Source organism: Mobula hypostoma, chromosome 20 (assembly GCF_963921235.1).
Source record: "Mobula hypostoma chromosome 20, sMobHyp1.1, whole genome shotgun sequence".
NCBI lineage: Eukaryota > Metazoa > Chordata > Chondrichthyes > Myliobatiformes > Myliobatidae > Mobula > Mobula hypostoma.
In genome coordinates, this window is record NC_086116.1 from 52,791,014 (window position 1) to 52,817,709 (window position 26,696).

The 26,696-nt window shown below is 42.9% G+C and overlaps 1 protein-coding gene across 2 annotated transcripts in view; it reads right to left on the reverse strand.

Annotated features, from left to right (window-relative positions):
- Window positions 1-9,610: 9,610 nt before the first annotated feature.
- The window catches only part of tymp (thymidine phosphorylase), a 49,905-nt gene continuing 32,819 nt past the window's right edge, over window positions 9,611-26,696 (reverse strand). Inside the window, exons 6-10 of one of the 2 annotated variants that reach the window (XM_063072933.1) lie at window positions 25,002-25,120; window positions 23,595-23,757; window positions 22,210-22,425; window positions 18,630-18,770; window positions 9,611-10,534 (exon numbers count right to left, since the gene is read on the reverse strand). In XM_063072933.1, the coding sequence (XP_062929003.1) occupies window positions 10,365-10,534; window positions 18,630-18,770; window positions 22,210-22,425; window positions 23,595-23,757; window positions 25,002-25,120 (809 nt within the window). In that variant the 3' untranslated portion in view covers window positions 9,611-10,364. The remainder of the gene's footprint in view (window positions 10,535-18,629; window positions 18,771-22,209; window positions 22,426-23,594; window positions 23,758-25,001; window positions 25,121-26,696) is intronic. The other variant, XM_063072934.1, reaches the window with a different exon arrangement.

Sequence of the window (26,696 nt, forward strand, 5' to 3'; positions counted from 1 at the left end):
TTCCATCATGGCTGATCCCGGATCCCACTCAACCCCACGCACCTGCCTTCTCACCATATCCTTTGATCCTTGACCAATCAAGAAATATCAACCTCTGTCTTAAATATACCCACGGACTTGGCTTCCACTGCAGTCTGTGGGAGAACATTCCACAGATTCACTACTCTCTGGCTAAAAAAATTCCTCCTTACCTCTCTTCAAAAGGGTCACCCCTCAATTTTGAGACTGTGCCCTCCAGTTCTGAATAATCTCACCAGAGGAAACATCTTCTTCACATCCACCTTATCTAGTCTTTTCAACATTTGGTAGGTTTCAATGAGATTCACTAGACACTAGACACTAGAATACTACAGCATAGTACAGGCCCTTCGGCCCTCGATTTTGTGCTGACCCATATATTCCTTAAAAAAAGTGCTAAACCCACACTACCCTGTAACCCTCTATTTTTCATTCATCCATGTGCCTGTCCAAGAGGCTCTTAAATACCCCTAATGTTTTAGCCTCCACCACCATCCCTGGCAAGTCATTCCAGGCACCCACAACCCTCTGTGTAAAAAACTTACCCCTGATATTTCACCTAAACTTCCCTCCCTTAACTTTGTACATATGCCCTCTGGTGTTAGCTATTCGTGCCCTGGCTATCCACCCTATGTATGCCTCTCATAATCTTGTAGACCTCTATCAAGTCCCGTTTCATCCTTCTACGCTCCAAAGAGAAAAGTCCCAGCTCTGCTAACCTTGCCTCATAAGACTTGTTTTCCAATCCAGGCAACATCTTGGTAAATCTCCTCTGCACCTTCGCCATAGCTTCCACATCCTTTCTATAATGAGGTGACCAGAACTGAACACAATACTCTAAGTGTGGTCTCACCAGAGATTTGCAGAGTTGCAACATGACCTCTATACTCTTGAACTCAATTCCCCCTATTAATGAAGCCTAGCATCCCATTTAGGCCTTCTTAACGATCCTGTCAACCTGTGCAGTGACCTTGACCTTGAGGGATGTATGGATTTGAACCCCAAGGTCCCTCTGTTCATCCACATTCTTAAGTAACCAACCATTAACCCTATACTCAGCCTTCTGGTTTGTCCTTCCAAAATGCATCACCTCACACTTATCTGGGTTGAACTCCATCTGCCACTTTTCTGCCCAACTCTGCATCCTGTCTATATCCTCTTGTAACCTTCGACAACCTACAGCTCCATCCACAACTCCTCCAATCTTTGTGTCATCCATAAACTTACTCACCCATCCTTCTGCCTCTTCATCCAGGTTATTTATAAAAATCACAAAGTGCAGGGGTCCCAGGACAGATCCTTGCGGCACTCCACTAGTCACCGACCTCCAGGCAGAATACTTTTCTTCCACTACTACCCTCTTCTTTCTTCCTGTAAGCCAATTTTTTATCCAAACAGCCAAGGTTCCACTGATCCCATGCCTCATGACTTTCTGGATGAGTCTCTCGTGGGGGACCTTGTCAAATGCCTTGCTAAAATGCATGTAGACCACATCAACCACCCTATCCTCATCAATTTCTTTTGTTACCTCTTCAAAAAACCCAATTAGGCTCATGAGACACGACCTTCCCTTCACAAAGCCATGTTGACTATCCTTGAGTAGACTGTACTTCTCCAAGTGCTCGTAGATCCTATCCTTAAGAATCCTTTCCAATAGTTTGCAGACCACCGACGTAAGACTCACCAGTCTATAGTTCCCAGGATTCTCCCTATTACCTTTTTTAAACAAGGGAACTACATTTGCCATTCTCCAATCCTCCGGCACCTCCCCTGCAGCCAAAGAGGATTCAAAGACCATAGCTACTGCTCCAGCGATCTCTTCTCTCACTTCCCACAGCAGCCTAGGATATATCACGTCTGGCCCTGGGGACATCAATCCTGATGTTTTTAAGAAGATCCAACACTTCTTCTTCCTTAAAATCCACATTGTCCAGCACACAGGCCTGTTTTATTTCAACCTCACCCTGATCAATGTCCTTTTCACTTGTGAATCCTGAAGCAAAGTATTCGTTTAGGACCTCCCCAACCTCCTCCACCTCCAGGTGCATGTTGCCTTCTTTATCCTTTAGCAGCCCCACCTTCATTCTTGTCATCCTTCACATACGCATAGAATGCCTTGGTGTTCTCCTTAATCCTACAAGCCAACTCCTTCTCATGCCCCCTTCGAGCTCCCCTAAGTCCTTTCTTAAGCTCCTTCCTGGCTACCCTATATTTCTCATGGGCCCCTCCTGCTTCCTGCTTCTTATATCTAACATATGCTTCCTTCTTCCTCTTGACGAGTTGCCTCATGTGTTTCATCAGCCATGATTCCCTTTTCCTACCATTTTTTCCTTGTCTCAGTGGGACAAGGAAGTCCCAGCACAAGTGGTCCCTAAACTTCCTCCACATTACTTCAGTGTTTTCACCCTTGAACATCTGTTTCCAATTTACTCTCACTAGTTCCTGCCTCATAGTTCATAGTTAGCCCTTCCCCAGTTAAGCACTTTCCCATTTTGTCTGTTTTTATGCTTTTCCATAGCTATGCTGAAGCTAAGGGAGTTGTGGTCCCTCTCACCAAAATGCTCCCCCACCAAGAGGTCCGCCACCTGACCAGGTTCATTACCCAGATCTAGATCCAGTATGGCCTGTCCTCTCATCGGCCGGTCCACATACTGTGTCAGGAATCCTTCCTGAACACACCTGGCAAATTCAGCCCCATCTATTCCCCTTGCAGTCAGGAGGTGCCAGTCAATATGAGGGAAGTTGAAATCACCCATAACTACAATCCTGTATTTCCTGCACCATTCTAAAATCTGCCTGCTTATCTGCTCCTCGGTGTCCCGAGGGCTATTTGGGGGCCTATAGACTATTCCCAGCACAGTGATTGATCCCTTCCTATTTCTGACTTCCACCCACACCAACTCAGTGGACACTCCCTCTGCAGTGTCCTCCCTTTCTATAGCTGTAGTACTATCCCTGATCAGTAATGCTCCTCTCCCCGCTTTTCTACCTCCCATCCTATTCCTGTTAAAACACCTAAACCCCGGTACCTGCATCAGCCAATCCTGCCCTTCCTCCAGCCAAGTTTCAGTAACGGCCACATCATCGTAGTTCCACGTACTGATCCATGCTCAAGTTCATCCCCTTTATTTCTAATACTCCTAGCGTTGAAATAGACACATTTCATCCCCTCTAACTGGCTACATTTATGTTTTGTCTCCTGCCTGTCCTTCCTCACCAACTCAGAACACATAGCATCGTGCCCTTGTCCTTCTACCCTAATCTCTGCACTCACATTCTGATTCCCACCCCCCTGCCAAACTAGTTTAAACCCTCCCCAACAGCTCTTGCAAACCTGCCATGCCAGGATATTGGTCCCTTTCCAGTTCAGGTGCAGCCGTCCGTTTTGTACAGGTCAGACCTTCCCCAGAAGGGATCCCAATGATCCAGTAATCTGAACCCCTGCCCCCTGCACCAACTCTTCAGCCACAACTTCCTGTTCCTACCCTCTCTGTCTCGTGTTCTTATACCTCTCTGTCTCATATTCTTATATATTTGTATTCTCATAGAAGAATACGTATTCCCCCGCATTCTTCTAAATTCCAGGGAGTACAGGCCCAAAACTGCCAAACTCATCTCATATGTTAACCCCCTCATTGCCAGAATCATCCTCATGAACCTCCTCTGGACTCTCTCCAATGAGAACACATCCTTTCTGAGTTATGGGGCCCAAAACTATTGACAATACTCCAAGACGAGTGTCTTATAAGGCCTCAGCATTATCTCCTCGCTTTTATATTCTATTCCCCTTGAAATAAATGCCAACATTGCATTTGCCTTCTTTACCACAGATTCAACCTGTAAGTTAACCTTCTGGTTGTCTCGCATGAGGACTCTTAAATCCCCCTGCATCTCTGATGTTTGAACCTTCTCCCCATTTAGATAATAGTCCACACTACTGTTCCTTTTACCAAAGTTTATTATCATACTTTTCCCAACACTGTATTCCATCTGCCACATTTTTGCTCATTTTTCCAATTTGTTTAAGTCCTGCTGCAATCACATTGCTTCCTCAGCACTACCTACCCCTCCACCTATCTTTAGATTATCTATAAACTTAGCTACAAAGCCATCAATTCCATTATCTAAATCATTGACAAACAAAAGTAGCAGTCCCAATATTGACCGTAAGGAACACCACTAGTCTCTGGCAGCCAACCAGGAAAGGCCCCCTTTGTTCCCACTCATTGCCTCTGTCTGTCAGTCATTCTGCTATCCATGCCAGTATCTTTCCTGTAATGCTATAGGATTTTAAGCAGCCTCGTGTGTGTATGGCACCTTATTAAACGCTTTCTAAAAATCCAAGTACAGTAAATGACATCCACTGCCTTTCCTTGTCAACCCTGCTTGTTACTTCCTCGAAGAGCTCTAACTGATTTGTCAGGCAAGATTTCACTTTACAGACATCACGCTGACTTTGACTATTTTATTAGTCTTCAATACCCTGAAACCTCATCCTTAATAATAGACTCCAACACTTTCCCAACCACGGAGGTTAGGCTAACTGGCCTATAATTTCCTTTCTTTTGCCTTCCTCCCTTCTGAAAAAGCAATCTTCCAGTCCTATGGGACCATGCCAGAATCAAGTGATTCTTGAAAGATCATGACCAATGCATTCATTATCTCTTCAGCAACCTTTCTCAGGACATTGGGACGTAGTGCATCTGGTTCAAGTGACTTATCCGGTTTAAAACCTTTGAGTTTGCCTAGCATTTTTTCCTTTGTAACAGCAATGGCACTCACACCTGGTCCATGACACTCATGGACATCTGGCACACTGCTAGTGTCTTCCACAGTGAAGACAGATGCAAAGCACCCAACAAATTCATCTGCATTTCGTTGTCCCCCATTACTACCTGATTTTCCAGTGGTCCAATATCAACTCCTCTCATCTCCCTCTTTCTCTTTACATAACTGAAAAAAAAACTTCTGGCATCCTGTTTTATATTATTGGCTAGTCTGCCCTCATGTTTCATCTTTTCCCTTCTTATAGCTTTTTCAGTTGCCTTTTGTTGAATTTTAAAAGCTTCCCAATCATCCAACTTCTCATTCACTTTTGCTACCTTATATGCCCCTTCCATGGCTTTTACGTAGCCCTTAACTTAACCTTTGTCAGTCCCGATTGCCTACACTTGCCATTTGAGAACTCTTCCTCTGTGGGACATATCTATCCTACACCTTGTGAACTATTCCCTGAAATTTCAGCCATCTCTGCTCTGCCATCATCCTGGCCAGTATCCTCTTCCAATCCATCTGGGCAAGCTCCTCTCTCATGCCTCCGTAATTCCCTTTATTCCACTATGATACTGGTATTTGTGACTTCTGCTTCTCCCTCTCAAATTGCGGTGTGAATTCAATCATTTTATGATCACTGTCTCCTAAGGGTTTCTTTATATAAAGCTCCCTAATAAGATCTGTGTTATTACAGAACACTCAATCTAAGATAGCCTACTCAGGGAAGGGATATCTCCTTGCATATTGAGGTCCCCCATTACAATTGTGTCATTACCCTTATTACATGCCTTTTCCAGCTCCCTTTGCAATTTCAACCCCACATCTTGGCTACTATTTGGAGGCCTATATATAATTCCCATAATGTTTTTTTAAAATCCTCGCAATTTCTTAACTCCACCCACAGAGATTCAACATTCTCTGAACATATGTCACCTCTTTCTAAATATGTAATTCCTTCTTTGACCAACAGAGCCACACTACCACCTGTACCTTAATGTCTGTCCTTTCAAAACAAAATATATCCTTTGATGTTAAACTCCCAACTGTGGTCTTCTTTCACCATGACTACCGTTGTCTGAATTATATGCTTTTCTAAATAGCTCTATCAGACATGTACTTGCCTTGGTTATATTTTTAACCGTCCTATTAACATACTGTCACATCTGTAAATACCGGTAAAAGTCTTGTTTTTCTAGTAAGTGTTTCCCTTTGAGCATTTCAAAACTGAAGTGTTCCTTCTTTCATTATATTGCAAATAGCTGTTATTCCTTTAGCTGTCCAGTCCTTAAATCTAGCATCCAGTTTATTCAGCGTGAAATCCAAGTCATATGCACACCATTTAAGAATTGCAATGTCCCTCTCTAGTTTATATTCTTTTATAATAGTTTTCCATATTTTTAAGAGTCCATTTCACCCACAGGTTATCAATAGTATTTATGTTCCCTAGGGTTCAGATTTAAAGGACCATCCCATTTTAAGTTGGATACAGAGTGCTCCAGGACAGATAGTGTGATATATCTATGATAAATTAAACTCCGAAAAATATATGCCCACGTCAGGAATGAAACCCTGGAATAGGGACATATCTGAATTGGGATGAGACTTAGACTGGGATGCGATTAGGGATAATGCTGCTGGTGCTTCGCAAAACCCAAATCACCGGTATATACTCTTGAAATTTTTTCATAGAGCATATTTAACACCAAGAATTAGACATCAAATGGGACTGGTTTTTGACTCTTATTGCTCATTTTACCCCCATGGAGCCGTTGGGTCTTTTATACATGTTGTATGGGAATGTCCAGGGGTTTTTGGTTTGTGGGGGAAGGTTATCAGTACTCTTACAGAACTAATGGGGGTACAATTACCAATGGACCCCACTGTACATCTTCTAAATGATGACTCCCACCTTTCCCTTATGGAAAAAAAACACGCAAAGGCTGTCTGGCAGGCCTGACTGCAGCTGAGAAGATTGTAGTTCAGCGTTGGAAACCTCCCCATGATATTTCAAATACTCACTGGCTTTGGAGCTTTTTGGACATTTCTTACCTGGAACTTTCATCAGCAAGAGCAAATGATGCACGACCAAACACAATCTTAATGTGGACAAATTTGATATCTAACTTAAAAGATCTTCTGTTAAAACAGGAGTGCTTTGTTTGTGTGTGCACTGCTATTTAGTTGGTTGGTGGAGGGGAGAGGGAATGGGGGGAGAGGGGTTGGAGGGGGGATGGTGATGAAGGTTGGGGGGTGGCTGGGTTAAACAGCCAAAATGTAATTGACATTTGGTTGTATTGAATGTAATTTGTTGGTGTTGCAATAAAAAATTAGTAATAAAAATAGTATTTATGTAACTTTGTAGGTTGTTATCAGCCAAAATTGCCTGTATGGGGTTGGAAAGTATCCTCTCCTCAGTGTTTTTCCATTGAGCATCATATGATGGGTTGCACCAGCATATCACAGCTCTCAACTGTGCTGCAAAATAATAATCTCTAAGAGAAGGTAGGCCCCATCCCCCCTTTTCCTTGGCTAATTGCAAAGTTTTGAGATGAACCCTAGGCCTTTTACCTTGCCATATATATCTTGATAGCATCTTGTTCCATTCATTGAATTGATTTTGGTTAATCTCTATTGGTAGGGCCTGAAAGAGATATAGTAGTCTGGGCAGTATATTCATTTTAATAGTTTCAATCCTTGAACTGGGACCAAGAAAAGTAATTAGTTTCCATAATGTTTTACATATAGGCTGATAATTGAATTCTGATAATTTTGCCAAATCTTTTGGCATAATGATGCCCAAATATTTGACAGACTTTGTTTGCCATGCCCAAGGATATCTACTTTCAATTTCTCTTGGTGGGCTATAGTTATATGAAAGTAGTTGGGTTTTATCTATGTTGATCTTGTATCCTGATAATTGGCCATATTGTTCAAAGGACTGCATCAATTTCGGTAAGCAGTATGTTGGTTGCCCTAGATAGATCAAAATGTCATCCGCATAACAGGCCAATTTATGCCCTGTCCCTTTAATAGTAATTCCACTGATATCTTCATTTTGTCTGATGTATTGAGCTAATGGTTCCAGATACAATGCGAAGAGTAGCGGTGACCATTCACAACCCTGTCTCGTGCCCCTTTCTAGGGTAAAATTATTAGATAAATATCCATTGATTTTAATCCTGGCAGTAGGATTGTCATATAGTGCCTGTATAGTTTTAATAATTGTGTCATGTAGACCAAATCTATGTAAAATTCTGTATGGAATATTCCAATTAACCAAATCAGATGCCTTTTCAGTGTCCACGCTTATCACTATTGCTTCAATTTCATTTTTTTATATGATCCATATTGTGAAGTGTCCTTCGTATATTATCTTGTGTTTGGCATTGTTGTATAAAACCTGTCTGATCATTATGTATCAGTGTGGGTGGAAACTCTTCTAACCATTTATGACCCGCATTCCATTTTATCTTTGCCTTCTTTCGGTGTAGTTGAGATTATCGCCTCCTTCCAGCTGGATGGCATTTGCACCTTTCTTAGAGCCCAGTTCAGTGTAGGGAGTAAAACAGGAATTAACTCTTTATACCACTCTACCGTATATCCATCTGATCCTGCTGACTTGCTTAATTTAAGCCTACTAATTGTAGTTTTTAGTTCAGCTTCATTTATGTCAGCAGTCATCGTTCTATTTTGTTCTTTGTTTAAAGTGGGTAATTCTAAAGAATTCAGGAAGGTGTCAACTTGAGTTATGCTTCCCCCTGGAACTTTGGAATATAGAGTTTTGTAAAACATTTCAAAAGCCTCTTGAATTTCAATTAGCTTATTTTTTATCACTTTTGTTCTTGCATCCCTAATTCTATGAATTGTATTTTCTGCTAACTTTTCTTTTTTTTCTGTCACCTCATTCTATTTCCATCTTCACTATTGTATGGCACAGGCTGCAATCCCGAGATTACTATCCTTGAGGTCCTGCTTCTCAGTTTCCTTCCTAACTGCTTATACTGTATTCTTTTTTCTGGGCCTCCTCCCATTTTCTTCCGATGTCATTGGTACCACTATGTACCATGACTTCTGAATGCTCATCCTCCCTTTTCAGGATAATTTGGACGCATCCAGAAACACCTCAGATCCTGGCACCTGGGAGGCAAACTATCATCTGTGTTTCATTCTCTCATCCACAGAATCTTCTATCTGTCCCCCTATTACTGCTGCCATCCTGTTCAGTTCCCTACCCTTCTGAGCCACAGGGTCAGACTCAGTGCCAGGGGCTTCTCCTAGGTGGGTCTCTCCCTCTCCCCCACAACAGTACTCAAAATGGAGTACTTATTATTGAGCGGGACGGCCACAAGTCACTTCTCTGTATTTGTTCCATATCCTCTGATCTCTAAAAATCCATCTCTCAATCTCTGTCTAATCTTGAGCAGAGAATTACAAAGAACCACCACCATCTGGGTGAAGAATCAGATTCAGGCTTACTACCACTGACGTACATCATGAAGTTTTTTGTCTCGGCCTGAAACATCAACTGTACCTCTTCCTAGAGATGCTGCCTGGCCTGCTGCGTTCACCAGCAACTTTGATGTGTGTTGCTCTCCACTATCTGACATTCTCCCCTCCCTCTCCTGACAGTCACCCATTTATCTGTTTCCTGTAGCCTTGGGGTGACTACCTCCCTGTAGCTCCTGTCTATCACTGCTTATGTTACATCGCTGACTTCCCCAGTAATAACCAGAGACCACAATTTGTTCTCACTGGAAAGTTTGAAGCTGCATTTCCGATTCACAATTTCTATTATGTTAGATCAAGTATCATCCATAAATTTGTTATATTGCCACTTTAATACTAGTTTTATGGCTGTCATGCATCTGAGTTGTGCTTTTGTACCACTGGACATTGTTCGTACTGGCTGGTTACTTGATTTTATTTATTGTGTATTTATTTTATTTGTTGTTTTATAGCATTGAGTATAAGAGTTGCAAACTTTTTTGCTGTAATGGTGCATGACAAATTGTACTATGCAATGACAATAAAGGTATTTTATAACGTTGACTCATCGTTTCCATGGATGCTGCCTGACCTGCTGAGTTCCTCCAGCATGTTGTGAGTGTTGCTTTGACCCCAGCATCTGCAGATTATTTTGTGTTTGTGAATAGAGATATTTCATTTCAAATGGATTGAATTGTTGATTTGTTTTTTGATCATCTTAAACTGTATCATTCAATTTTCTGACTTATTTACCCACAGCAGAGTCCCTTTGGCACCTCTGCAACATGTGAGTAACTTAAGACAGTTTGTGTGCAGAATTGATGAGCAATTATTTTAAACACACCAGCACTCTGTTTTTAAACATCATCACTGCTGGAATTTAATAAGATTCAGAAAGACAGGGCAGTAGAAATTAAACTCTGTGGCATTAGGCTAATTGCCCACTATAAAAGTGCATAATACTCAATTCCAGCCTCTGCATACGAGTTGCAACCATTCCAATGTTGCCTTGTTGTATCAGAACACAGGGCAAATTTCTCCAGTCTCATGATGCTTCCCTAATGTGTATCTTACCGATGAATGTCCCACTAAACTGGGCATTTGTGCTTTTTTTCTCCCTGTGAATGGACCTGGATTATTTCCATAACTAAGGGAGCAATTTCCACCTTTTCCCCAATAACCAGTGAGTGCTGGAGAAGAACCTTCTGGCTTTCACTGAGGGAAGGCTCTTCAAAATGGATTCGAATCCAAGGATCCCCTAAAATGTGAAATAGTTAAATTATTGTCACCTCTACCCATTCAGGAAAAGTTAATATTCATCCAGCCTAATTCTACAACTTTATATAACTAAGCACGGATTAATATCACATTCACCCTAATCCTACATTTCTATTCACTCCTGATATATCTAATATATCACTCAGCCTAATCATACAATCCTATTCACTCCGAGGATCCTCTACTATTCCACCCGGCCTTATATTACAATTCTCATTAATCCTGATGCATTTCAATTTCCCATTCAGTTTAACCACACAACTCCACATAACCAACATTCTATAGTATCCCATCACCTAGTCCTATTGTATGGCTAAAAGTATTTCAAGTTTCCTTCCAACCCATAATTCCAATTTAACATACTCCCACATTTCTTGTACACTCTTTTCTTGGACACTGGAAAGAAATGCGGATGGTAGTTTGCCTCCCAGGTGCCAGGGTCGGGATGTTTCTGATCATATAGAAACATAGAAAACCTACAGCACAATACAGGCCCTTCGGCCCACAAAGTTGTACCGAACCTGTCCATACCTTAGAAATTACTAGGCTTACCCATAGCCCTCTATTTTTTAAACTCCATGTACCTATCCAAAAGTCTCTTAAAAGACCCTATTGTATCTGCCTACACCACTGTTGCCGGCAGCCCATTCCAAGCACTCACCACTCTCTGAGTAAAAAACTTACCCCTGACATCTCCTCTGTACCTAATCCCCAGCACCTTAAACCTGTGCCCTCTTGTGGCAACCATTTCAGCCCTGGGAAAAAGCCTCAGACTATCCACACGATCAATGCCTCTCATCATCCTATACACCTCTATCAGGTCACCTCTCATCCTCTGTCGCTCCAAGGAGATAAAGCCGAGTTCACTCAACCTGTTTTCATAAGGCATGCTCCCCAATCCAGGCAACATCCTTGTAAATCTCCTCTGCACCCTTTCTATGGCTTCCACATCCTTCCTGTAGTGAGGTGACCAGGAACCATAGAACCGTAGAACATTACAGCACCGAAACAGGCCTTTTGGCCCTTCTTGGCTGTGCCGAACCACTTTCCTGCCTAGTCCCACTGACCTGCACCTGGACCATATCGCTCCATACAGCTCTCATCCATGTACCTGTCCAAGTTTTTCTTAAATGTTAAGTGAGCCCGCATTTACCACTTCATCTGGCAGCTCATTCCACACTCCCACCACTCTCTGTGTGAAGAAGCCCCCCGCAATGTTCCTTTTAAACTTTTCCCCCTTCACCCTTAACCCATGTCCTCTGGTTTTTTTCTCCCCTAGCCTCAGTGGAAAAAGCCTGCTTGCATTCACTCTATCTATACCCATCATAATTTTATATACCTCTATCAAATCTCCCTTCATTCTTCTATGCTCCAGGGAATAAAGTCCTAACCTATTCAATCTTTCTCTGTAACTCAGTTTCTCAAGTCCCGGCAATATCCTTGTAAACCTTCTCCTCACTCTTTCAACCTTATTTATATCCTTCCTGTAATTTGGTGATCAAAACTGTACACAATACAGTATTCCAAATTCAGCCTCACCAGTGTCTTATACAACCTCACCATAATATTCCAACTCTTATAATCAATATTTCGACTTATAAAGGCCAATGTACAAAAAGCTCTGGTTACGACCCTATCTACCTGTGACACCACTTTTAGGGAATTTTGTATCTGTATTCCCAGATCCCTCTGTTCTACTGCACTTCTCAGTGCCCCACCATTTACCTTGTATGTTCTACCTTGATTTGTCCTTCCAAAGTGCAATACCTCACACTTGACTGTATTAAACTCCATCTACCATTTTTCAGGCCACTTTTCCAGCTAGTCCAAATCCCTCTGCAAGCTTTGTAAACCTTCCTCACTGTCCACTAGACCTCCAATCTTTGTATCATCAGCAAATTTGCTGATCCAATTTACCACATTATCATCCAGATCATTGATATAGATGACAAATAACAATGGACACAGCAATGTTGCACACCACTAGTCACAGGCCTCCATTCAGAGAAGCAATCCTCCACTATCACTCCCTGGATTCTTCCATTGAGCCAATATCTAATCCAATTTACTAGCTCTCCATGAATCTTCCTAACTAACCTCCCAAGTGGGACCTTGTCAAAGGCCTTACTGAAGTCCATGTAGACAAGATCCACTGCCTTCCCTTCATCCACTTTCCTGGTAACCTCCTCAAAAACTCTAATAGATTGGTTAAACATGACGCATCACGCACAAAGCCATGTTGACTCTCCCTAATAAGTCCCCATCTATCTAAATACTTGTAGGTCCTATCTCTCAGCACTCCTTCCAATAATTTACCTACTACCAACGTCAAACTTACCGGCCTATAATTTCCTGGATTACTTTTAGAGCCTTTTTTAAACAACGGAACAACATGAGCTATCCTCCAATCCTACAGCATCTCACCCGTAGATACCGACATTTTAAATATATCTGCCAGAGCCCCTGCAATTTCGACACTAGTCTCCTTCAAGGTCCGAGGGAATACCCTGTCAGATCCTGCAGATTTATCTACTCTGATTTGCCTCGAGATAGCAAGCACCTCCTCCTCTTCAATCTGTATAGGTTCCATGACCTCACTACTTGTTTGCCTTATTTCCATTGACTCCATGCCAGTTTCCTTAGTTAATACAGATGCAAAAAACCCATTTAAGATCTCCCCCATTTCTTTTGGTTCCATACATAGCCAATCACTCTGATCTTCAAGAGGACCAATTTTATCCCTTACTATCCTTTTGCTCTTAATATACCTGTAGAAGCTCTATGGATTATCCTTCACCTTGACTGCCAAAGCAACCTCATGTCTTCTTTTAGCCCTCCTGATTTCTTTCTTAAGTATTTTTTGCACTTTTTATACTCCTCAAGCACCTTATTTGCTCCCTGCTTCCTATACATGTTATACATCTCTCTCTTCTTCTTTATCAGAGTTCCAATATCCCTTGAGAACCAAGGTTCCTTATTCTTATTCACTTTCCCTTTAATCCTGACAGGAACATACAAGCTCTGCACTCTCAAAATTTCCCCTTTGAAGGCCTCCCACTTACCAATCACATACTTTCCAGAGAACAACCTGTCCCAATGCACGCTTTTTAGATCCTTTCTCATTTCTTCAAATTTGGCCTTTTTCCAGTTTAGAACCTCAACCCGAGGACCAGATCTATCTTTATCCATGATCAAGTTGAAACTAATGGTGTTATGATCACTGGAACCAAAGTGTTCTCTTACACACACTTCCGTCACCTGTCCTAACTCATTTCCTAATAGGAGATCTAATATTGCATCCTCTCTATTTGGTTCCCCTATATATTGATTTAGAAAACTTTCCCGAACACATTTTACAAACGCTAACCCGTCTAGACCTTTAACAGTATGGGAATCCCAATCAATATGTGGAAAATTAAAATCCCCGACTATCACAACTTTATGTTTCCTGCAGTTGTCTGCTATCTCTCTGCAGATTTGCTTCTCCAATTCTCACTGACTATTGGGTGGTCTATAATACAACCCCATTAGTGTGGTCATACCTTTCCTGTTTCTCAGCTCCACCCATATGACCTTGGTAGACAAGCCCTCTAATCTGTCCTGCCTGAGCACTGCTGTAACATTTTCCCTGACTAGCAATGCCACCCCCCCACCCCTGCCACCCTTCATTCCTCTACCTCTATCACATCTGAAACATCGGAACCCTGGAACATTAAGTTGCCAGTCCTGCCCCTCCTGCAGCCAAGTTTCACTAATGGCTATAATGTTGTAATTCCATGTGTCAATCCAGGCCCTCAGCTCGTCAGCCTTCCCCACAATACTCCTTGCACAGTACTCCAAGTGTGGTCTGACCAGGGTCCTATATAGCTGCAACATTACCTCTCAGCTCCTAAATTCAATTCCACGATTAATGAAGGCCAATACACTGTATGCCTTCTTAACCTCAGAGTCAACCTGCACAGCAGCTTTGAGTGTCCTATGGACTCGGACCCCAAGATCCCTCTGATTCTCCACACTGCCAAGAGTCTTACCATTAGTACTATATTCTGATCACGTCCACGATAACTTGAAGTGGGAAGGAGAACAGCCAGAGGTCGTGGTACCAAAGGGAGGAGTTCCTGAAAACAGGCTGCAGGGAGTTAGTAAGGATGTTGAGAAGAGATAGTGTCACGGCTGCAGAAAAGGAGGAAGTCATGGAGGGGTTGTCTACAGAGTCTCTGTGGTTGGAAGTTAGGAATAGGAAGGGATCAAAACTCTACTGGATGTTTTTTAGACCACCCAATAGTAACAGGGACATCGAGGAGCAGATAGGGAGACAAGATTCTGGAAAGGAATAATAATAACAGGGTTGTTGTAGTGGGAGATTTTAATTTCTCAAATAGTGATTGGCATCTCCCTAGAGTGAGGGGCTTAGATGGGATGGAGTTTGTTCGGTGTGTTCAGGAAGGTTTCTTGACACAGTATGTAGATAGCCTACAAGAGGAGAGGCTGTATCTGATCTGGTATTGGGAAATGAACCTGGTCAGGTGTCAGGTCTCTCAGTGGGAGAGCATTTTGGAGATAGTAATCACAATTCTATTTGCTTTACCATAGCATTGAAAAGGGATAGGAACAGACAAGTTAGGGAAACTTTTAACTGGAGTAAGGGGAAATATGAGGCTATCTGGCAGGAACTTAGAAGCATAAATTGGAAACAGATGTACTTAGGGAAACGTACGGAAGAAATGTGGCAAATGTTCAGGGGATATTTGCGTGGGGTTCTGCTTAGATATGTTTCAATTAGACAGGGAAAGGATGGTTGGGTACAGGAACCGTAGTGTACAAAGGCCATTGTAAATCTAGTCAAGAAGAAATGAAGAGCTTACGAAAGGTTCAAAAAATGAGGTAAGCATAGAGGTCTAGATGATTATAAGGCTGGCAGGAAGGAGCTTCAAAATGAAATTAGGAGAGCCAGAAGGGGCCATGAGAAGGCTTTGGCAGACAGGATTAAGGAAAACCCCAAGGCATTCTACAAGTACGTGAAGAGCAAGCGGATAAGACTATAAGAGAATAGGACCAATCAAGTGTGACAGTGGAAAGATATGTTTGGCACCGGAGGAGATGGCAGAGGTACCTAATGAATACTTTGTTTCAGTATTCACTACGGAAAAGGATCTTGGCAATTGTAGGAATGACTAGTAGCAGACTGAAAAGCTTGAGCATGTAGAATTTAAGGGTGAGGATGTGCTGGAGCTTTTGGAAAGCATCAAGTCGGGTAAGTCACTGGGACCAAACGGGATGTACCCCAGGCTACTGTGGGAAGCGAGGGAGGACATTGCTGAGCCTCTGGCAATGATCTTTGTCTCATCTATGAGGATGGGAGAGGTTCCAGAGGATTGGAGGGTTGCGAATGTTGTTCCCTTATTCATGAAAGGGAGTAGAGATAGCCCAGGAAATTATAGACCAGTGAGTCTTACTTCAGTGGTTGGTAAGTTGATGGAGAAGATCCAGAGAGGCAGGATTTATGAACCTTTGGAGAGGCATAAGATGATTAGGAATAGTCAGCATGGCTTTGTCAAAAGCAGGCCGTGCCTTATGAGCCTGATCGAATTTTTTGAGGATGTGACTAAACACATTGATAAGGGTAGACCATAGATGTAGTGAATATGGATTCCAGCAAGGCACTTGATAAGGTACCCCATGCAAGGCTTAATGAGAAAGAAAGAAGGCATGCGATCCAAGGGGACACTGCTTTGTGGATCCAGAAATGGCCTGCCCACAGAAGGCAAAGTGTGGTTGTAGACGGGTCATATTCTGCATGGAGGTTGGTGAATCAGTGGTGTGTCTCAGGGATCTGTTTTTCTGTACTCTTTGTGATTTTTAAAAATGACTTGGATGAGAAAGTGGAGGGATGGGTTAGTAAATTTGCTGATGACACAAAGGTTGGGGGTGTTATGGATGGTGTGGAGGGCTGTCAGAGGTTACAGTGGGACATTGATAGGATGCAAAGCTGGGCTGAGAAGTGGCAGATGGAGTTCAACCCAGATAAGTGTGAGGTGGTTCATTTTGGTAGGTCAAATATGATGGCAGAATATAATATTAATGGTAAGACTCTTGGCAGTGTGGAGGATCAGAGGGATCTTGGGGTCTGAGTCCATAGGACACTCAAAGTTGCTAGGCATGTAGACTCTGTGGTTAAGAAGGCATCCAGAGCATTGGCCTTCACCAATCGTGGGATTGAGTTTATTAGCTGAGAGGTAATGTTGCAGCTATACAGGACCCTGGTCAGCATGGCTTCGTCAAAGGCAGGTCGTGCCTTATGAGGCTGATTGAATTTTTTGAGGATGTGAATAAACACATTGATGAAGGTAGAGCCGTGGATGTAGTGTATATGGATATGGTTCCTGTATTCTACCATCCTTTCCATGCCTCATTGGAACGTTCCTACGCAGAATCCCTTACAAATATCCTCTGAACATTTGCCACATTTCCTTGAGAATATCTGTTTCCAATTTATGCTCCAAGTTCCTGCCTGATAGCCTCATATTTCCCCTTACTCCAATTAAGTATTTCCCTATCTTGTCTGTTCCTATCCCTCTCCAATGCTGTGGTAAAGGAGATAGAATTGTGATCACTATCTCTAAAATGCTCTTCCACTGAGAGACCTGACACTTGACCAGGTTCATTTCCCAATACCAGATCAAATACAGCCTCTCCTCCTGTAGGCTTATCTGCATACTGTGTCAAGAGACCTTCCTGAGCACATGTAACGAACTCCACCCCATCTAAACTCCTCGCTTTAGGGAGATGCCAATCACTATTTGGGAAATTAAAATCTCCCGCCACAACCCTGTTATTATTACTCCTTTCCAGAATCTGTCTGTCTATCTGCTCCTCGATGTCCCTGTAACTATTGGGCAGTCTAAAAAAACACCCAGCAGAGTTTTGATCCCTTCCTATTCCTAACTTCCACCCACAGAGACTCCATAGGCAACCCCTCCGTGACTTCCTCCTTTTCTGCAGCCATGACACTATCTCTGATCAACAGTGCCACACCCCCTCCCTGTCCTTTCTGAAACATCTAAGAGCCCCTGCATCATCCAAGTCTCTGTAATGGCCACAACATCATTGCTCCAAGTGCTGATCCACGCTCTAAGCTCATCCACTTTATTCATAATCCTCCTCGCATTAAAATAGGCACATCTCAAACCATTGGTCTGAGTGTGTCCCTTCTCTATCACCTGCCTATCCTCCCTTTCGCACTGTCTCCAAGCTTTCTCTATTTGTGTGCCAACCTCCCTTTCCTCCATCACTTCAGTTCGGTTCCCACCCCACAGAAATTCTCGTTTAAACTCTCCCCAATAGCCTTCCCAAACCTCCCCTCAAAGATGTTGGTCCCCTCAGGATTCAAATGCAACACGTCCGTTTTGTACAGGTCACACCTGCCCCAAAAGAAGTCCCAATGATCCAGAAATCTGAATCCCTGCTCCCTGCTCCAATCCCCCAGCCACGCGATTATCCTCCACCTCATTCTATTCCTATACAAACTGTCACGTGGCACAAGCCATAATCCCGAGATTACTGCCTTTGAGGTCCTGCCTCTCAATTTCCTTCCTAACTCCCTGTAGATTGTTTTCAGGACCTCCTCCCTTTTCCTACCTATGTCATTGGTACCAATATGTACCATGACCTCTGGCTGTTCCCCTTCCCACTTCAAGACATCGTGGACATGATCAAAAACATCCCGGACTCTGGCACCTGGGAGGCAAACTACCATCTGTGTTTCTTTCCTGCGTCCACAGAATCGCCTGTCTGACCCCCTAACTATAGAGTCTCCTATCACTGCTGCCAACTTCATCCTTTCCCTACCCTTCTGAGCCACAAGTGTGCGACCACATTCTCCCTTTTTGTCCCCTTTACCCTTGAATATGCCATCTAGTCTGACCCCACCTTCATTTAAGTACCCCATACCTTTGAATAAATCATCTCATTTAATCCCACTGTCATTCTCTCTAATATCCCATCCAGTGCTTTCACTTTGCCCTTTCTCTGAGCTGGCACCCTTCTTCATGGAGGTTCCTGTACGACATATTTACCTTTATTAACAGAGTCGCCCACTGTCTTCAGGAGTTCTACTCCAACAGCGCAGTTGACTGGCTGATTGGATTGGGTGCGCCCCGCTCCAAGTTCATGTAGTACCTTGGCTAATGGCAAGGAGTGGATTGCCTGCACTAGCCCTGGAAAAAGTGAGCCAAGTTAGGGTCAATTGCATTCTGTGCTTTCCTCAGGCTACTGCAGTCTTATTGCCCTAGTTAGTTCCTCAAAGACCATCCTATATGCAGGGGAGTGGAAGGAATAACAATGCTGATGAATCTTGTGAGACGGGTTGCTCACTAATTTGGAAGGGCGGGGGGATGTGAACCAGAGTGCAGGGACTCAGGATAAGACGGATGGTAAAAATGCAAAGATAACGTGCAGTCAGATTGTCAGGAGAGGCAGATGATAGGACAAAATTACAGCCACAAGGGTGAGTACTGGTACATTAGGGATGCAGAATCAAAAAGGGTAGGTAATACAGCACTCAAAGTGTTATATCTCAATGCACAGAGTATAAGAAATAAGGTGGATGATCTTGTTGAACTTTTACAGATTGCCAGGTATGATGTTGTAGCCATCACTGAATCGTGGCTGAAGGATGCTTTTAGTTGGGAGCTGAATGTCCAAGGTTACACGTTCTATTGGAAAGGATAGGAAGGTAGGCAGAGGGGGTGGTGTGGCTCTACTGGTAAAGAATGGCATCAGATCAGTAGAAAGATGCAACATAGGATTGGAAGATGTTGAATCCTTGTGGGTTGAGTTAGGAAACTGCAAGGGTAAAAGGACCCTGATGGCAGTAATATACAGGCCTCCCAACAGTAGCTGGAATGTGGACCACAGATTACAACAGGAAATAGAAAAGTTGTGTGAAAGGGACCAATGTAATGATATTTATGAGAGATTTCAACATGCAGGTCAATTGGGAAAATCAGGTTGGCAATGGATCTCAAGAGAGTTAGTTTGTTGAATGCCTATGAGATGGCTTTTTAGAGCAGTTTGTTGTTGAACCCACTAGGAGATCAGCTGTACTGGATTGGGTGTTATATAATGGACAGGAGGTGGTTAGGGAGCTTAAGGTAGAAGAACCCTCAGGAGACAGTGATCACAATATGATTGAGTTCAACTTGAAAACTGACAGGGAGAAAATAAAGTCTGATGTAGCCATATTTCAGTGGAGTAAAGGAAATTGCAGTGGTATGAGAGAGAAGTGGGCTAAAGTAAATTGGAAGGAGATGCTGGCAGCGATGACAGCAAAGCAGCAATGGCTTGAGTTTCTGGGAGAAATGAGGAAGGTGCAGGGTAGATGTATTCCAAAAATGAAGGAATACTCAAATGGCAAAATACTACAATTGTGGCTGACAAAGGAAGACAAAGCTAATGTATAAGCAAAAGAAAGGGCATACAACAAAGCAAGATTTGCGGGAAGTCCAAGGATTGGAAAGCTTTTAAAACCCTACAGAGAGCAACTAAAAGAATCACTAGGAGGGAAAGATGACATATGAAAGCAAGCTAGTAAACAGTATCAAAGTGGATAGTAAAAGTTTTTTCAAATATGCAGAAGAGATGAAATGGATATAGGACCGCTAGAAAATGAGGCCAGACAATAATAACAGGGGAAAAGGAGATGGCAGATGAACTAAATGAATACTTTGCATCAGTCTTCTCTGTGGGAGTCACTAGCAATGTGCCAGATGTTGAAGGGTGTGAGGGAAGAGAAGTGAATACAGTTACTATTACAAGGGAGAAGGTGCTCAAAAAGCTGAAAGACCTGAGGGTACATAAGTCACTTGGACCTGTTCAACTGCACCCTAGGGTTCTGAAAGAGGCAGCGGTAGAGATTGTGGAGGCATTAGAAATGATCTTTCAAAAATCATTAGACTCTGGCATGGTGCCAGAGGACTGGAAAATTGCAAATGTCACTCCACTCTTGTAAGAAAGGAGGAAGGCAGCAGAATGGAAATTATAGACAGTTAGCCTGACCTCAGTGGTTGGGAAGATGCTGAAGTGAATTGTTAAGGATGAGGCTGAGGGGTACTTCGTGACACATGACAAGATAAGACAAAGTCTGCATGGTTTCCTTAAGGGAAAAATCTTGTCTGATGAACCTGTTGGAATTTTTTGAGGAGATTACACATAGGATAGATAAAGGGGATGCAGAGGTTGTTGTATATTTGGACTTTCAGAAGGCTTTTGACTAGGTGCCACACGTGAATCTGCTTATCAAGATAAGAGCCCATGGTATTACAGGAAAGTTACTAACATGGTTAGAGCGTTAGCTGATTGGTATGAGGCAGTGAGTGGGAGTAAAAACATCATCTTCTAGTTAGATGCCAGTGACTAGTGGTGTTTTGCAGAGTTTGGTGTTGGGACCACGTCTTTTTATGCCGTATATTAATGATTTAGATGATGGATCAGATAGCTTTGTTGCCAAGTTTGCAGATGATACAAAGATTGGTGGAGGGGCAGGTAGTGTTGAGGAAACAGGTAGGCTGCAGAAGGACTGAGGCAATTTAGGAGAATGGGCAAGAAAGTGGCAAATGAAATACAATGTTGGAAAATGCATGGTTATGCATTTTGGTAGTAGAAATAAATGTTCTAAATAGGGAGAAAATCCAAAAATCTGAGATGCAAAGGGACCTGGGAGTCTTTGTGCAGAGCACTCTAAAAGTTAAATTGCAGTTTGAGTCAGTGCTGAGGAAGGCAAATGCCATGTTAGCATTCATTTCAAGAGGTCTAAAATACAAGAGCTGGGATGTGATGCTGAGGCTTTACAAGACACTGGTGAGGCCTCACTTTAGAATTGTGAACAGTTTTGGGCTCCTCATCTAAGAAAAGATGTGTTGGCATTGGAGAGAGTCCAGAGGAGGTTCACAAGGATGATTCCAGGAATGAAAGGGTTATCATAGGAGGAATGTTTGATAGCTCTGGGTCTGTACTCACTGGAATTTAGAAAGTTGAGGGGGGGTGGATCTCATTGAAACCTTTTGAATGTTGACAGGCCTAGACAGAGTAGATGTGGAAAGGATGATGGGGGCGATTACACAAGATGTAATTACACATGGTGGGGGAGTCTAGGTCAAGAGGGCACAGCCTCAGGGTAGAAGGGAGTCATTTAAAACAGAGATGCAGAGAAATTTCTTTAGCCAGAGGATGATGAATTTGTGGAATTTGTTACCACTGGTAGCTGTGGAGGCCAGGTCATTGGGTGTATTTAAGGCAGAGCTTGATAGGTTCTTGATTGGAAAGGCATCAAAGGTTACGGGGAGAAGGCTGGGAAGTGGGGTTGTGGAGGGGAAAAAAGGATCAGCCAAGACTGAATGATGGAGCAGACTCAATGGGTCAAATAGCCTAATTCTGCTCCTTTGTCTTGTGGTCTATAGTTATTACCTCCTGAGCTTCTCTCCTTCAGCCAGCTTTCAGATATTCACTGCTGAGAGTTGTGACTCAATAGTGGAAGTTATTGAACCCCCTCCCACAAACATTTCCTGGCAGCCATGAGGCAGCCTATTCTTAGAAAAAGTTGTGAAGGTAACCTGGATGAAGTTGATCTACAGTCTCTAATACAATGCAACGTTATACCCCTGGCTTCAGCCTTCAGTTCTTCCTGTCTGACTGCACGTTTCAGCACCACCTTCCCCTGGCACAAAGCCTTGGCTACGTCAGCAGTCACTCCTTGTGCCACCAGCATGGATTGGAATTTGCCCAGAGCACAGCCATTCTGTAACGCGTCCTTAATAGCCTTCTCCCCGGCCTTAAAGCTTCCAGCCTTCCCACACATATGAAGTAGGTGGCCTCCTATCGAAGACAGAAAGAAACGTGTCAGCATTAGGGCAATATCATTTGGATGTGCATATTTGAATCTGTTTGTGTGTGGGAGAATCTGTAATTTTTTTTTTAATTCATCCAATGGGTTGGCAAGTACAGCACTTAAAGCCCACTTTCTGATCTGTTGATTTGCTCAGGCATTTGAAAGTAAACCACATTGCATGATTCTGGAGTCACATTTAAGGACCAGCAATAATTCCTCCTGAATGGAAAAGAGGAGCTATTGTGGCAGTTGTGGCTACCACTACTGATCTAGATTTTCAATTTTAGATTTAAAATGACCTACAAATTTCACAGTTGGCACATTGGCATCTCAAATCATGTCTCTAGACCATCAGGTCTCTGTATTCTTAGTTTTGTATTGCAAACCATCGAATGGTGTTTGGCTGAGATCCATCATCCCCAGACCTCCCCACCTCAAGACACATGGTGCAGTTTTCTGGCAAACAATAAATGCTCTTGGTCATGGGGATATTCAAAATGTCCATTTCCTTTTAAAAAGTAGCACCTCCCAAACAAGAGAGGATAGTCAGCTAATTAGCTGCTCTGGAACTCAGCAAGATTAAGACCAACTATATCAATGAAATTATAGGTAAGTCTGAGATCAGTAAGCTCCACATAGCCAGACACTTTATGGTCTCTTTAACCAGGAGATACTAGGTTGCATTTCTAACCATCATCCAGCCTTCCAGCCCCTGGCTGGGCCTATTACATATTACACTTTGGACCAAATCCACACTTAACCTGCAATTTGAAACTTTGAAACGGGGTAACTGCCCATTTCCAAGATCTTCAGTAAGGACTAAGGGTTTCCTGTGATACTCCTTTTGATAAGACATGACACATGCATAAAGCTTAAGCCCAAACTGGACTAAATGTGGCCAGGACACATTGGAGTAAAAGTACCTGTACTTGAACAGCCAATAAAACGATCCACAAATTGTCTAAGAATTTCTGCACATGTATTAAAGAAAAATTACTAATCTAAATCAACTAGTATCTTTGAAAGGAAATTGGACCTATACAGAAGGAGAATAATAGATGGTCCAAATAACATTCCAAACTTCTTTGTGCATTTTATTATTACCAAATTGCCTATCACACACACACATTGGCCCTGGTTTTGACCAAGCACTAACCTAAGCAAGTGACAAGCTCCTCCAAGTCTTTAGGACCCTTGCCTTTCAGGCACTCAATGGACTCAATGACTTCCAGTGAATTCCCAATACACCTGCCAATGGGATTGTCCATCCTGGAGAGAACAGCAGCTGTCTGAATGCCTAAGCCATTTCCAACATTTACCTGAGGGTTACAAAAAAAATACTGTCCTGTAACTGAACCTCTTCCATAGAGAAGTAACCATGCAAAGATCAGAAGTTAGAAAACTATTTGAAAGTTTTAGGGTGAGGTGGGGAGAGGGGCTGTCAGGAGCACTATTCATTGGGAACAATGGAGGAGAGGAAACTTTGGAATTTCCTTCTAGGTGAAGAGGTCAGTGGCTTTTGAATGAAGCTCCAAAACCTCCATCTCTTTCACCCTTGGTATCAGTCGTTAAGGCCGGACCTGAATCCTATGAGTCTTATAGAATTAACATCAATCTTTGAAGTCCTCAGTTTGCACACTTCTTCATGTCCTGCTTACTCCAGCCTTGAATGTGACTTCACAGAGTTATAGGGATATTTTCCCTCCTTTCTTCTCCAGTTCACTGGCTTCTCTGAAGGTGGAAAGCCCATCGAGCCCAAACCATTGCTCACCTGTGCAGCAGGAGAATAAATCTCAGACAGGTGTATTCAGTTAAATCTAAGACAGGTGTATTCAGACAGGTGTCTCCAGTTCACTGGCTTCTCTAAAGGTGGAAAGCCTATCGAGCCCAAACCATTGCTCACCTGTGCAGCAGGGGAATAAATCTCAGACAGGTGTATTCAGTTAAATCTAAGACAGATGTATTCAGACAGGTGTCTCCAGTTCACTGGCTTCTCTAAAGGTGGAAAGCCTATCGAGCCCAAACCATTGCTCACCTGTGCAGCAGGGGAATAAATCTCAGACAGGTGTATTCAGTTAAATCTAAGACAGGTGTATTCAGACAGGTGTCTCCAGTTCAATGGCTTCTCTAAAGGTGGAAAGTCCATCGAGCCCAAACCATTGCTCACCTGTGCAGCAGGGGAATAAATCTCAGACAGGTGTATTCTCTCGCTTACAATCTGCAGCGTGATGGAAAGACTTAGGGTCTGGTGTAGAAGGGAAATCTCTGTGGCTTCTGCCAATGCTGGCGTGCCAACTGTTTAATACCAATTTGATTATCCTCACTGATATAAACAGCAGATCCACACAATAAATAACCCCATCATTTCCTTGCAGTCAATGGTATCACAGTGACAGGGGGGAAACATGGACAGGATTACAAGGTAGATGCCACACGTGGAAGGAACACTGCATTGCATCAAATGTCAATAGAAAGTGAGACTAAACCAGTTCAATGCATCAACTCCAATCCTTTCCCAACAAATCCACTTGGACTGCTACATGCCCGTTTCCTGCCTACTGACCATGTATTGTGCCAGCTCTCTGGCTTGATTGATGTCCTTATATAGAGCTCCTTCTCCAAATTTCACATCCAGCATGAGGGCAGCCAGGGATTCAGCTCCTTTCTTTGATATTATGGAACCTGAAAATCAAATGGTACATGTTAACAGAAACTTCTCACTGGGGAATGGTGAAGGAATATTAAGCTGCCCTCCTGCAATGCCAATGTGTTGACTGAGATCCATTAAACCCCTCTAGCCTGCCTTACCTATATGAAGTAGAAATTTAACATTGACTTTTTTTCCCCTGAAGTGTTTGGGAAACTTTAGTCAAATAGAAGAAAATAGTGGCTGTAAAAACGAAACAACACACACACAAATACACAAGGTGGGAAAAGGAAATGTGCCGTGGTTTGGCTTCCACGTGTGAGGTTCAAAGAAGCAGGGACTTCACTGCAGTTATACTCAGCACTGTGGAGACCACACTTAAAACTATCTTCACAATTAGGTTGCTCCGACTCACATACAGGAGATGCTGGGCTTAGATAATGTCCGGCAATAATTCTCTCATTAGTGCTGAGATGGAGGTGGCACTGGAGGGGAAGCTGAGCAAATGAGGATAGACAGATTGGACGTGTTGCCTGGGAGTGAAAAGGTTACAGCGTGTTCTGAATGTAGTCTTATATTACTGAGAAGGGTCACTGGGGGAGATGGGAACTTCTCCCCTCTTGTAAGTCCGGTTTAAAGAAAACCCTGAAATATCTGAATTAGAAAAGATTATTAATCTATGTGAATGCAAAAAGTACAGAAAATAGGAGACATTTTTATCTGGGAGAAGTTAGCAGCTATTGGTAACACCTGGAGATTAAGTTCAAAGGCTGAATGGCAGCTTGAGAGAATCTAGTAAAAATTATGAGGCATGGGTAAAGCAGATGGAATGTTTTTCCAAGTCAAGCCAAATTTATTTACATAGCACATTTAAAAACAACCCACGTTGACCAAAGTGCTGTACAGATCAGAGCAGATAGCTAAAATCACAAATACAAGAAACACAGACATAGCCAACAAGGCAAAGAGCTTATAGGCACAAAAGAAACAACACAAGGGCCTAGGCACCAGCCAAAAATCAGCCACATCAGGAGGATTCAAACACTAGTGGAAAAAAAAGTAAGTTTTGAGCCTGGATTTAAAAGAGTCGATGAAGGGGGCAGATCTGATAGGGAGGGGAATGCTGTTCCACAGTCTAAGGGCTACAATAGCAAAGGCGCGGTCACCCCTGAACTTAAATTTAGATCGCGGGACAGCCAGGAGCTCCAAGTCACCCCACCTGAGCGACCTGGATGTAGAATAAGGGGTTAGAAGGTCTGTGATATAAGGGGGGGGGGGCAGCCCATTTAGGGCTTTATAAACAAACAGGAGAATCTTAAAATCAATTCTGAACCGCACTGGCAGCCAGGGATGGAAATGTGAAATACTAGAGGGTAAAGTTTTTAAGTGAGTGGGGGGAAAGTTTAAAGGAAATAATGTGAGACAAGTTTTTTTTAGACAGAGAGCAGCGCGTGCCTGTAATGCACTAGCAGGGGATGGTGGAAGCGGACACGAGTTGAGTTTCCGAGGCTGCCAGGCAGATACACGACCATGCAGAGAATGAAGGGATACAGGTCATGTGCAGGCAGGATGGGTTAGTTTACCTTGGCAACAGCACTGCAGATATTTTGT